Here is a 13,510-nt window from a genome sequence, read left to right as displayed (position 1 = left end):
TCTCATTAGCACTATTTTGTGTCACGTGAGATCACCGTTTCCCGCGTGGCAAATCATTAACCTGCATCTTATCTGTTTGTGTATGGCGCTCCCCGTGCTTAAGAAAAAAAAATTGGCAAATTAAGCAGACAGAAAGATAAAAAAGAAATCGAGCCTTATCTATGAACTGATTATAAAAAGGAAGCGTTAGACATTTCTAGCTGAGGTCTCTTGTTTATTTTTTTCGTTGGACTTATGATTCATCTCTTGTGGTCTTTACCTGGCTTTATACACGACAACCGGTCTTTCTATGTATCTTCTCTATCTTTTAAAGAGAAAGAGAACCAGAGTTTACAAACCCCCGGTTTTTTAGATAGTTTTTGCTCCTCAAAAATACATGATTCTGGCTTTGGCTTACTATTCTATGTCGAGCATCCAAAGGCAGCTCTGAAATCGTTAACAGATACAAGTACTCTTAACAAATCAATGAAGATCATTTGGAAAAAGTCTTGTACTGCGTCCACAAAGATACTTATAGGTCCAGAAAGCTCTGGTCATAATTCACTGATACACTGTAAAGATGTATTGGATCCGTGCCTACCTACCATTCCCCGCAAATCATCTCTGTTACCCAAGCATATCTGTACATTCCCGGTAGCTGTCAAATCCTCATCAACCACAGGTTCTGTGTCGACAACTAGCGCTATGATTCTATCTCGACGATCGAATAACGCGAGTGAAGACTGGTGCTTTTTACACTATGTCTCTGAAGTAAATGGAAACCAAAGAAACCAATGCCACACGCCTGCTGCTATTCAAAAGAGAACACCTTGGAGTATGTTGCATGTCCATGTGAGAGAGACACGGGCAAATCCGGATGAGCTTCGCATGCTTGCTGCAGAGCTTAGTATGATTCGACAAGAGAAGCTGACACGCCCCCTGAAAAGCCGTCGATATCGGGATGAGCGTGGGGATGATTTTGTGTGGGGTCGTAAAAGTAGTTTGAGAAACGTTGTCTAGAGAAAGTCTTTTAAAAAAAAGAAAAGCACATGTATAAAAAGCTGGAATTCACATGGAATAGATAAGCACATTATTCTTGTTTGTGTTGTCCTTATATTTATTATCTATATACGTCCTTCATTTAGTAATTTTGATCTCTATTTATGATCTTCTTTATTTTATTTGGATTATTAAAAAAAAAGAATTAATTGATACATATACATATTTATGTTTGTGCCTCTGTTTGTATGTGTGTATTTATTTGTTTATTAGATAGTTTGAAATAAACATAGTCCTCTAAGAATGTGTTCAAGTATTTATATGTTTCATCTTTGAAAATCATGAATATCAAATCCAACTCTTTTTGATAACTGCAATTGCTCTGATCAAGCGGAGTCCTGCATTTGTACATTAAGTGGCTTGTATTTGGCTTTGAAGAACCGTCAAAGAAAAAACAACAAAAAGGTGTTTTGGGCATTTTTTACTCTTTCTTCTCTCTTACAACTTGACTTAGTCACCGCTGGTACGTTGTCATTGATTGTCGATCACCATGGCATTACACATATTTACTCATCCCTCTTCAAATTCTACCAACTTATTTAGAGATATTAAACCTGAAAATGTCTTACGTCGCTAAGAACTCCACTGAAAAGGCCGGTCTCGAGGAACAGGCCCAGCCCAAGATCCATCGTATCCGCATCACCTTGACCTCCCGCAATGTCAAGAACTTGGAAAAGGGTATGTATGAAAAGATTAAAAGCTCAATTTATTCAATTCATTAATAAAAAAAAATACCTTGTGAAAATGTAGTCTCTGCTGATCTTATCCAGCGTGCCAAGGACAAGCAGCTCAAGGTGAAGGGTCCCGTCCGTCTCCCCACCAAGGTTCTCCGTATCACCACCCGTAAGTCTCCTTGCGGTAACGGTTCCGAGACCTTTGACCGTTTCGAGATGAGAATCCACAAGCGTTTGATCGACTTGCACTCTCCCTCCGAGATTGTTAAGCAGATCACCTCCATCTCCATCGAACCCGGAGTTGAGGTTGAGGTCACCATCGCTTAAAGCGTTTACTAGGATCTAAAGCTCATCACTTGTGATGGCGAGACTGCTAATGTTCATAAATAAAATATCTTTTATGGCATTGCCTTTTCATCCAAAAATAATGTTCCTTAAGTTTAATTAATGTGCAAGTGTATGGTATCGTGTCGATAATATTATGAAGAAGGCTGTTGGCTCTATCTTTTTATCTTTATAATTTTGGAATATTTGTGATATAATTGCACAAAAGTAAATTCTAGTAATGTTTATAATAATTACTTTCTGTACGGTGGTCTACATACATCTAGCATCATACGATGGTATGAATTAACAAAAAATGAAGATTGTTAAGTGTTGCATAATTATATATATATGTAAAAAGAGAATGATCATGATTAAAACGATTATCGAAGTGCCAACGCTGCCAGAAACGTAGACCAACCAAAAATTAATATAAAATGTAGAAATGTCGTTCCCGATCTGGGTTGGTCTTCCTTTTACTATAACAAAGTCAAAAGGTCAAACCCACTGGGGATCAAGGAGTATACGTAAAATCAAAGAGAGGATAAAGGATACTTTTTATTGATATGAATTTAATTGTCTTATATAGTTTTCTAGACTAATACCGTGCATTATCCGCAGTAGTTATTATATTATATTTAAATAAAAGAAGAGCCATTATACTGCGGTTAATGCTCAGGAAGATGTTACTGCGCATAACGAGGTACTGCGGTTAACCATCTTCAGATTTTACGGATTCATCAAAATAATGTCGTGCCCGAATTCTTGTTAGCCAATTAGGATGACGATTACACAGAATTCTCTTTTGAGAACGACGACCAAAGTGATTTCCTTTTGCTCACAAAAGAATTAGAAAGCACATAGCTTAACAAAAGTAGAATAGAAACCGAAACAGACATTTATAATGGCTGAGTAGGTTTAGAAAAGATATAAAAGAGGGCGTTATTTCATTCAATAAAAGTTATCTATCTTTCTATCCTCTTTTTATTCTTTTATCTTCGTTTACGATTCCCAGTGGGTTTGACCAATTTTGGCTGTGTTATAGCATTGGAAGAACAACCCAGATCGAAAACGACAATAATGTCCGACATAGGTAAAAAGATTCCAAGTGAGGGGTTTGAACCCTCGCCCTCTCTCGAGGATCTGAGCTTAAGTCAGACTCCTTAGACCACTCGGACAACTTGGAAATGCTGAAAGCCAGTCAATTTATAAATAAATAAAACAACATAACGTTTTATCCTAATGATTTTCACTTTTAAGAAATTTTAAGACTGTGTTATATTCTTAAAAAAGAAAGAAAAACAAAGTGCAGATGAGAAGTATGGTGAGACTTTGTTTATTGATAAAAAGAGAGATCATCTTCTATTGCTATTTGCTATGTGAGTTTATATAGACATTGCATGTGTATTTAGGATAATGATATGAGTATATCATGTGATGTTTGTTTTCTTATATTATAGATAATATATTATTAAGTTATTACCTACACTCTTGTTTGAGTGATTAGTGATGTTGACTAAGGTATGTGATCTTGTTATTGGTATATTATTTATTTAATGATAGTGCGAAAAATAATGTATAATTGATACTGGTCGCTTATTCAATATGTTTTTGTCTTATTATCTGTGCGCTTTATTTGAATCCACAATTATATTGGATACAACACTCTGTCTTTATAAAAAAATAACAGTTGTACTATAGTATTTCAGATACAAAACAATAGAAAATAATGATATTTGAAAATAAAAATGTATAGAAATACTTTGAGACTGTATACCAGTTGTCTTTTATTCATAAATAAAAGATATCTTTTTATAAGAGAATTTAATCTGTTCTTCTTATTATACTTTACTTTTTTAAATATAATATACATACTGTAGTGTACACACTACAATTAAATAAACAACAGATCCCAAAATCAAACACTAGTTTCTTCTTACTAATTGTTGTAAATGAGTATTGACTACTGCTGTAATTGAGAATAAGTCTGAAGAAAATAATATAAGACCTCAGCTATTCCAGTCAAAGGTGTCTACCGATTACTTTATTATTTAACACACAGGTTTAGCATGCATGATAGTGATTATATTTCATATGATGATATTACCATAATATGTGATACATCAGCGGATTATTATAAGTATAATTATAACTCATAAACACATTTACTTTCGATGTCAATACTTTATTGGGACTACACATATTTATATAATTAATCATACATTAATTATCCCAAGATCACATTGCTCTGATTAAGGCTCAGATAGGATCGATTACCTGACCCCAGTCATATAATTTTTCTGATCCAAAATAATATAAATAGCAGTAGTAGTTCAGTGTAGGAACCTTGTCAAACTTTGATACAAAATCTTTTCTAAATAAACAAAACCTACACAAGTTCTCACAAATCTTCGTTCCTAATCTCAAATCTTCAATTCTTCCTCTTAAAAACTTCTTCAACTTCAACCACTACAACACTATTGTTTTGTACTTGAAATATCACACTATATATGTAATTTAAACAATATATCAAGATCTACAATAGATTCTATCCATAGACTCTATTCACAGATATTATTTAGATTAGAAAATAGTCTAAGTTAAGTATCATCTTATCTAAAATTTTGTATATTTGGATGACATTTCTGTAAAGTATAAAGCCTCTTATTATCCAGAAAAATATATCTACCAATTTCGAATATTTAAGTATTATAGTCATATAGTTGAAGAAGTTTACTTGTCAAATATGTTAGATTGTTTAGCTTATCAATAGCAATTTTATTGTCAAGAATTATTGTTAAGGTATTTGGAATTGTTTATGAATTAGTATCACAATAATAATAATGTAGATACTGTGAAAATATTATTTATTAAAGAGATCAAATAGTATTGTTTATATCTGTTACTATTAAAATCTCTGTTATTGTAAATGAGTATTGATTACTGCTGAATCTGAGAGTAAGACTGAAGGATAAAATAATATCCTCAGCTATTCCAGTCAAACGGATCTGCCTTTATGATATTAGCTAATACACAGATCATCATACACATAACTGATGATTTATTATTATTACCATGACATGAGATATACAAATACATATACATTATATATATGGCATCATTATATTTCATCTACATATTTCTTTTATTATACAAATACTTAATTGAGAGACTACAACTACAACTATTTAATATTATGAAACATTACCTAAGTATCTGGGTCAGAATAGTAAAATATTACCAATAGCATAAATGCTCTTCTTTACCAAAACTCTCAGACTGATCTGACTGGAGAAGTATCATATCAATTGGTCTTTCCGAATCTTTCCAGAAGAACAATACTCCTGGAAGATGACTCATCGTGATAAAGATTACTTAAGCACACACTGAATTACAAATTAGAAAAACATATAAATATCAGTAGATAGTTCTGTGTAGAAAAACAATCGAATTTTATTATTCTTTGCTTTTCTTTTGAAATAAACAACCTACACAAGTTCTCACGAATTCTTTTGTCTATATTGTATTTTGCTTTATTTTCTCCCCACAACATCTGTAATGTAATGATTGGCTCACACTGTATGAATGTGAAATGTACATGTGTCTAATATGTAACAGTTTTGGAGATTGTTAACTTGCCAGATTCATTAGCAAGAATGAACTAGTGTTTGGTTGTAGAGTCGGTTCTTCACTCAATAGTGGTATGTATATCACAATTTTTTCATAAAGAGATTTCTGGAAATCTAGAAGTCAGCCCTTGCAAATAAGACAGCACTAAATTATATTCTTGGGTTCAAGAAATTATCTAATAGATAGCATAATTTTGACAAGTAATTCTGATACCAGCATACTGAAAGCAACGACTCTATGCTTTTCTTGAATAGAACTTTCAAAAATATATGAATAAAAGAGAGAGAAAAGAAAAGAAGATAAGAAGAAACGTTCTTTTCAAAGTAGCACATTCCTATAGCCAGGTTTATAAATCTTTATATTTATGAAATAAGGGACACAATAAAGCTTAAAGCTCTAAGCTATGTAACATCCTTGACAAGGTTTGACATCATCAAAAACCAGCTTAGAGTCTCTGACAATTAAGGTTCTTTAATTCTGAACATATAATACTTTCATGGTATGTACTTATCATCTAAAAATTATTTTAATTAAGTGGTTTATATACAATAGAAAAATTATATACCAAGTTAGATTTATACTTAAAATAAGATGGGTGGGATATAGGTTACCTAATTTTTCTATGTTTTCTGCTTGCCTTGCTTTTAAAACATCCTTTTATAAACTTTTCTTATAATTACAATGTGTTTCCCTTTTCTTTTTTGTTAATGACTTAAGCATATTTATATATATACTGTTGTATCCAACATAATCGTAGATTCAAATAGAGTACACAGACAATAAGATAAAGACCTATTGAATAAGCGACCAGTATCAATTATACATTATTTCTCACACTATCATTAAATAAAGAATATACCAATAACAAGGTCATACACCTTAGTCAACATCACTAATCACTCGAACAAGAGCGTGGGTAACAACTTAACAATATATTATCTATGATATAAGAAAAACAGACATCACATGATATACTCATATCATTATCTCAAATACGCACGCAATGTCTATATAAACTCACATAGCAAATAGCAATAGAGAATAATCTCTCTTTTCATCAATAAACAAAGTCTCACCATACTTCTCGTCTGCACTTTGTTTTTCTTTCTTTTTAAAAAATATAACATATATAAATCATATTGAATATTATTAATCAGTCCAGAATCAGTACAGGTACTGCGAATACTTTTGTCACTATTATGATATACCCAACACAATTGAGTAAATAGCAGACTCTACAACCAAACACAAGTTCCTTCTTGCTAATAAACCTGGCAAGTTAATAATCTCTGAAGCTGTTATACACCATGCACACGTATACTACACTCTCATACAGTGTAAACCAACCATTACACAACAGGGATTTTAATAGTAACACATAAACAATATTATTTTTGTCTCTTTAATAAATAACACTCGCAGTATCTACTTTTCTCATTATTGAGATACTATCCCAAAATCAATGCCGAATACCTCAAGATGAGATAATTTAAAGCATTCACAGTAGTTTATCTAAACCTGAAATCATATCTTTCTATTGCTCGATTGTTTTTGTGAAGCGCTGAATTTAGACACCTGTTAAATAATTTTCTAGAAAAATAATTAAATTATTTATTTAGAAAAACTACTGTGGATCAAATAAATCTAAATTTACAAAAACTGCTGTGAATGCTCTTGTAATATTAACTTGATACTCCCTGTAATATAATTTATATAGCACTGACTGTAATGAGATTTTATTCAGATTAATTTATCGCATGTATATATTGATAAGATAATAGCTACTTGGCTTTAATAATATAAATATGCTCTTTTATATATTAAATATGACAACCTTGTGTCTGGAACACTACAAAGACAAGTTCTCATAAATTCCTTTGTTTTTTTATAACAGTATAAAATAGATAGTCAATTGCAATCTGAAATAATAAGAAAAGAAATTTTATAAGATATTTAGCCTTTATTAAATACTTTATATCATCTTTAGCTGAACTGTAAGTGTTTTTAGACATTTTGATCAAAGAATAAATAAGCTAGATCATTTCATTAAAAGTAGCTTTAATTTATTAAAAATAATAACAATTTAACAAGCTATTTATAATAAATTAAAGAAATATAAAATGAAAAAGAAATAATGACAATACTATAATCTTATAGACAACAATATATATATATATATTAACATCACAGCACAAAAAATAAAAAATAAAATGAGGGCTTTCTTCTTCTTAAAGATAAAAGCTCACTGTTAGAATTATACTTAATTCTTAAATCGATTGACTTTTGCAGTATATGTATCTTTTATATATAAAATCTTGTTAATATAATTTGAGAATAAGATAAAGCAAAGCAGAGACAAAATAAAAGAAATTATTGCTTAAAACTAACCTAGTTTATTTTTTTTTAAAAAGAAATGATAAAAGTACAATATTAAAATGCAGTCTTCTATTTAGAAAGGCCTATAGAAATATACTATTAAAAAGCTACGGTACAACGAATAAAATGCAATAAAATATACATGGGATTTTATTAATGACAAAAACATAGAAAATATGTTTCAATTCCAATTTATATTACCTATTCTTTTGTAAGTGGAAATGCAATATCTCACATTTTAAATGCTTAGATAGCGGGGGGAGTGACTACACAGTTAAGCTTTAAGTGTGTAGACAAACTATAAGCATGGTGGCAGGAAAATGAATTATAATGAGAAAGAGACAGATAAGATAGTACGTTTAAACGAGAGAGCGGACTAGTCTTCCAATTCACACTGAAAGACTTTGATTAGCCTAATAACCGGGGCTGTGGAAACAATGGAAGAGAATGTGATATCGTCAAAGATTTTTCTCCAATGACATTCCCAGTTGGCCAACATAATGCAGGCCACAACATGGTATTTACACGGTGGATCTTATCCACCGGTGTTTCTTGTATCGCTCATCGCAATGAACTTCGAATTAGTAACGTAGCTGTAGAAATGGTTCGAAGTAGTTAAATAGCTCTTTTTATTTGTTTCTTAATAAAATTGTCTTTCTACCCGTATTCATTTTCTTGTCACCGAGTTGGACATTTTCATCACATAACCAACCCACCATGTGTCAGTATGGAGAGAGTTGAGATGTTGATCTAATTCGAAAAACCAGTACATAGATACTCTGGGTTAAATTCAGAAATTTAAAAATGTGTTCAAAGAATCTTTGCCATACTTTAAGCCAGGTGCTATGCTTTTTTTTAGGTAGAGAAACAGGAAGTGAGTACACTACCAGAAACTTCGCAACAAATGGGACAAAAAATGATGAGTGCGTGGTGGGAATAACTTGATGCAAGCTGGTGCTACAAGAAAGCCTGGTGCAAAGCGCTCTATACCAAAGTTTTGAATTGTATAAAGAATATTTATTTTTCAGATAAAGTTCCGGTCGGAAGCTGAGATTCGAGGAAAAAAACTATAGAAGAGGCGGGGTGGACGATGCCATCTTGGATTTTAAGTATTTTTATTGTAACACTTTAAATTATAAGACTACTTTTTGATTCGAGGACTTTAAGCATATATTTAAAATTATGTTTTTATCTCATTTATGTTTTTCCTTTATTTCAATAACCTTTTTTTTTAAAAAAGAAAGTAGCTATTATTTAATTACTGACTTGTATCGCAGTAGGCTTTTATTTACTATATTTATATTTTTTTAAAAAAGAGTCTTTTGCGATTCACAACAAAAAAATGGCTTTTGGTCAATGGTAGATCAATATATTTCATAAGTAACATAAAATTCAAATGCCCCCCCCCCCCCATGATTTTATAGCATATTTTTCTTCCAAGTGAGACCCGTCTTTGTGATCATCTATTTAAGAATTTTTTTTTTGCCTTTTCTTACCCAACCTTTACAATATATAAATATAAATATACATTTACACACAGAAAGGTACCATATAGAAGATCTAGTACCCAGCACAATCAACCAACCATAATCCGATATTCGAGAGAAATAGTATATCAAAATAAGCTACAATATCTTCAAACTGTTTCAAATACTTTCTGAAGAGGGTCGCCAAGTTTGAATAGTAGCAAATATATATATAAAAGTAGTTTAAAATATACAATTGTATAACTGGATCTTGAATCTAAAAATATTATATTCTTTTTAATAAACACATAATAAACCAGAAAGCAAACCAAGAACCACGGGAAATCAATCAACTGGTGAATGTTCTGTGACTAATTACACAAGAGCTGATGGAAGTAATTGGTTTACATGACTTGTTCATATTTACTGGCATGAGAAAGTTGATTTAACTATTGATTGTCCGAGTAACTAGCTATATAGCTCTGTGCGCCTTGAATCCATGTTTTATTGTAAATGGTTTCTATTTTTTTAAAGCTTTTGATCACCGTTACTTTAATATGCGTATAAATACATATGTAAACACAATGTACTACAATAGAAAATATGGTATTAATAAGGGTAGTATAAGATAAGAAGTCATACGTATACAGAGAATATGTTAGCGAATTGTGGTATTTCTGTTATGTTTTCACTCAGCGACAGATTGTCTTACAGACCATGAGAAAGTCAAGCTCTCCAAGATTCATTTATACTGTAGCATAAAATATTTTCACCTAATTATTCTTATTTTTGAAATATATATATATATAAATATATACAAGTCATATTATATCTAGTACAACGTTTCTCTTTTATTCGCACCCTTTCTATGAAGGAAAAAAAAATGTCCCCTATTTCTTTTTGTCAAACTTCATAAGGTCTTTTAGCTTCACTCCGCATCGTACCAGGTCACAAAAATGACAGTTTACTCATAGTAAAGCCGTCTTACTTTTGATCTGGTTAACTCGGTATATTATCCTTCTCAGAAACTAATATCTATATATATTAATATATTTTAAAAAAAGCTTTATAATGGACTAATTGAACATCGGTAAACAGCATCCCCTTTCTTTTGTCTTTAAAGTCATTTGGTTTGTTCACCAGCTGCCCATTTGCCTTTCCATTCCATTTGATCTGCCTACTTCCCATACTTCTTCCACGTTTATTCTCACTACAAGCCAACCAAAGCCAAAAATGCACAAATTTATCTTATTGCTCTTGCTCTTGATTTCCTTCGAAATGACAATTGCCTTGCCAAATCTGCCTTTCTTGGAAGCTAGAGGTGTTGATCTTGCTACAACTCCTGCGTGCAACGGATGTTTAGACAGATGCAAGAAATCTTCCGATCCTTATTGCAGTGCTGATTGCTGTTGGGTTTGCATTCCAGGAAGAGGAGGAGTATGCCATTGCTGTTAATTAATACCAGAAAAATATATATACATAGTTAGGGTATCATAATATATGTACTATCTTCATCAATTTTATTTTGATTTTTAAAGTTATAATAAATACTATCTCTTTATATTTTGAATTATATTGATGTTTTCCTCTTCACTTGTATCAAACTATTTTATCTATCTAATAATAATCGTGCCTTTTCTTACATCTTTAAATAATATTTACCACAAAATTTAAAGCAGTATAATAGTTTGGAACGTGCTTTTTGTTGGATTATGTATAGCACCAAACGTTGAGCATGAATATACAATGAGAGTTTAGTAAGATATTTGTAGCTAAACTAGGGCACTATCTAACCAAGAATCTCATTTCTACAATGTTAAATAGTATCAGACCGATTATATTATATTGGTCAGAAGAGCTCCATACTCCCATTATTTTGTATTCTTCCAGGATTTTATTAAAACTGCTGACAAAAGCGCTTCCATACTCACAGTACTTTTCAATAGACAGAAAACAAATCCTTCGAGTATTCACGTTAGAACGTTTGTAATTTCACAGAAAATTATATACTACAAGCCTCAAAATATTAATACTAAACGAACTGTCCTTAAATCACATAATACAACCGAGTCTTGAGAAAACAGGAGATTTTAGTAAATATGTTAGAAACACAGAAGGATATTAAGCCATTATGTGATACAGGCTCATAATAAAACACATGAAGGCGTACTGAATATCCAATGCGATTTCCTGCACTTGATATTAGCTTTGTCTCCGTATTACAGTCAATAGTAGTCGGCGTTCTGGCAAATATTTTACTCTATCCAGATGGACTCTGGAATCTTGAATAAAATATAAATAATCGAAGCATTAGAAGAGTACTAGAGTAAAAGGATATATATATATATTTGTAGGCGGAGATGTAATACCTCACGTTTTTATTGTTCAGACTTCAGGGTGAGGGGCTACACAATGAGGTTTTACGTGCTTAGGCAAACTGTAAGCTATAAGACGAGAAAATGGGTTATAAAATTTAAAAGAATAGATAAAGTAGTGTGCTAATCTTCCAATTCATGCTGAAAAATGGTGATTAGCCTAATTACATATGGTGGGTTGGTTATGTGGTGTAAATGTCCAACTCAGTGCCAAGAAAATGAATACGGGCAGAAAGACATTTTTATTAAGGAACGAATAAAAAGATCTATTTAACTACTTTATTATTTATACACACACATCACTACTTCGAAGTTCACTACGAAGAGCGATACAAGAAACACCAGTGAATAAGATTCATGGTGTCAATTATCAGATAAAAAGAACGAAAGAGAAAGAAAGGAGACAGGTTCAGAGTGCCCTATAGTAGCAAGACACAATATTGATTGGTTCTATACATTTGATTTTTGCGACAAGTATATGGGAGACGGCGTAGACGTTATAAAGCTTCCAGAAGAAGAATCCGATATTGAATTTTAATACTATAAAAATTTTCAGTCGAATAAAGCCAGGAAGCCTTTAGAAAATATCTCGTATGAGGAAGTGAAATCAGAGAACTACTGGAAATCCGAACTTTACAGGGAATATGGCGAATTTATATTTGGCAAGCTTGAATCTGTTTCTATTCTATACTTTACTCCAACATATTTCTAAAAAGAAGGGTTTTGATGGACCCTATTTTGTGGATCTGTTATGACTGGCTAAGACCTCATATATAAATGACTGTAGTATATATATTTTTTTTTTAGTATTTTATTGATCTGCTGCCACGCTCTGCGTGCAGCTTTTAAAATGCCATCAAAGTGGACTTAATTGAACAGATAAGAGATAGAGAGACAAGGGGGAGGAAATACGAAAATATAAGAAAAAAACGGAATGAAACAGGAGAGGAAATTAGACAGGAAATACTTAAGCTAGTGTACCGATGTGTTTTTCTATTACAGTGGACGCTTTTTGTGCCACAACGCCTGACAGAAAGGGTTGGTCATCAAAAACAAATTTCCAATGAGCACTCCAAATCGCTTTAGCAGTGACAGCGGAAAGGATAATCCAAAGGCCTTGATGGGAGGAACGTGGTGGGAAGCTGCCTCTGGTAAGGAGAAGGCAGATTTCAGCAAGGTTCCAGGCCGGGCAAAAGCGAGAGAGAATGACGTTCCACACCTGCCGTTTGATAGAACAGCCAAAGAAAAAGTGATACTGATCTTCAGTAGCATCTTGACAAAAGATGCAAGATGAGCTGGGGAAGCGTCGAGGTATAAATAGATTGAGACGTTTTCGGGTTGGCGTTCTATCCCAAAGCATTTTCCACCAGACTGTGCGACAGTGGTGGGGTATAGAGACAGACCAGAAGTTACGCCATTGGACAGACGAATTTAGAGATGAGGGCACTTGCGGGCGAAGATGGCGTCGAAGAGATCCGGTGCTAGCTTTACCCAATCTAGTGTTGTCCAACCGTACCAAAGAAAGAAGTGAGGAAAGATCGGGGGAAGGGGTGTCAGTAGAAGGTCGATGTTCAAGGCAAGAGATAAACCAAGGACAGAGGACCATCCTGCCAGAATCAATCTGTTG

General features: G+C 32.5%; 4 protein-coding genes and 1 non-coding gene across 5 annotated transcripts; 3 read left to right on the top strand and 2 right to left on the bottom strand.

Moving 5' to 3' along the window:
- Positions 1–234: 234 nt before the first annotated feature.
- On the top strand, positions 235–999 carry PHYBLDRAFT_65852 (hypothetical protein; the record flags this gene model as incomplete). The annotated part of the gene is made up of 1 exon (XM_018441544.1): positions 235–999. One exon carries the CDS (start codon positions 235–237, stop codon positions 997–999), a length of 765 nt encoding a protein of 254 aa, XP_018291292.1.
- Positions 1,000–1,473: 474 nt separating this feature from the next.
- PHYBLDRAFT_133744 (hypothetical protein) lies at positions 1,474–2,132 on the top strand. The gene is made up of 3 exons (XM_018429590.1): positions 1,474–1,501; positions 1,582–1,716; positions 1,789–2,132. The coding sequence occupies exons 2-3, from the start codon at positions 1,599–1,601 to the stop codon at positions 2,037–2,039; spliced, it is 369 nt and encodes a 122-aa protein (XP_018291291.1). The 5' UTR covers positions 1,474–1,501; positions 1,582–1,598; the 3' UTR covers positions 2,040–2,132.
- A 1,006-nt stretch (positions 2,133–3,138) lies between these two features.
- On the bottom strand, positions 3,139–3,222 carry PHYBLDRAFT_t139. Its single transcript has one exon. It is a non-coding gene; the product is annotated as a tRNA-Leu (tRNA).
- A 999-nt stretch (positions 3,223–4,221) lies between these two features.
- On the bottom strand, positions 4,222–5,396 carry PHYBLDRAFT_168603 (hypothetical protein; the record flags this gene model as incomplete). The annotated part of the gene is made up of 4 exons (XM_018435902.1): positions 4,222–4,230; positions 4,314–4,505; positions 4,943–5,048; positions 5,278–5,396. The coding sequence occupies 4 exons, from the start codon at positions 5,394–5,396 to the stop codon at positions 4,222–4,224; spliced, it is 426 nt and encodes a 141-aa protein (XP_018291290.1).
- Positions 5,397–10,741: 5,345 nt separating this feature from the next.
- Positions 10,742–11,584, top strand: PHYBLDRAFT_168602 (hypothetical protein; the record flags this gene model as incomplete). Its single annotated transcript, XM_018435901.1, has 2 exons — positions 10,742–10,945; positions 11,333–11,584. 2 exons carry the CDS (start codon positions 10,742–10,744, stop codon positions 11,582–11,584), a joined length of 456 nt encoding a protein of 151 aa, XP_018291289.1.
- Between the last annotated feature and the right edge of the window lie 1,926 nt (positions 11,585–13,510).

The sequence above is a fragment of the Phycomyces blakesleeanus genome (genome assembly GCF_001638985.1).
Source record: "Phycomyces blakesleeanus NRRL 1555(-) unplaced genomic scaffold PHYBLscaffold_11, whole genome shotgun sequence".
Classification (NCBI taxonomy): Eukaryota; Fungi; Mucoromycota; class Mucoromycetes; order Mucorales; family Phycomycetaceae; genus Phycomyces; species Phycomyces blakesleeanus.
Note: the sequence above shows the minus strand (reverse complement) of the source record. Positions and strands in the feature narration are given on the sequence as shown.

Bases quoted from the DNA above. Each gene is read 5' to 3' on its own strand.
- PHYBLDRAFT_133744 (XM_018429590.1), top strand. From the start codon at position 1,599: ATGTCTTACGTCGCTAAGAACTCCACTGAAAAGGCCGGTCTCGAGGAA. The intron at 1,717-1,788 runs GTATGTATGAAA...GTGAAAATGTAG, and splicing joins TGTCAAGAACTTGGAAAAGG to TCTCTGCTGATCTTATCCAG.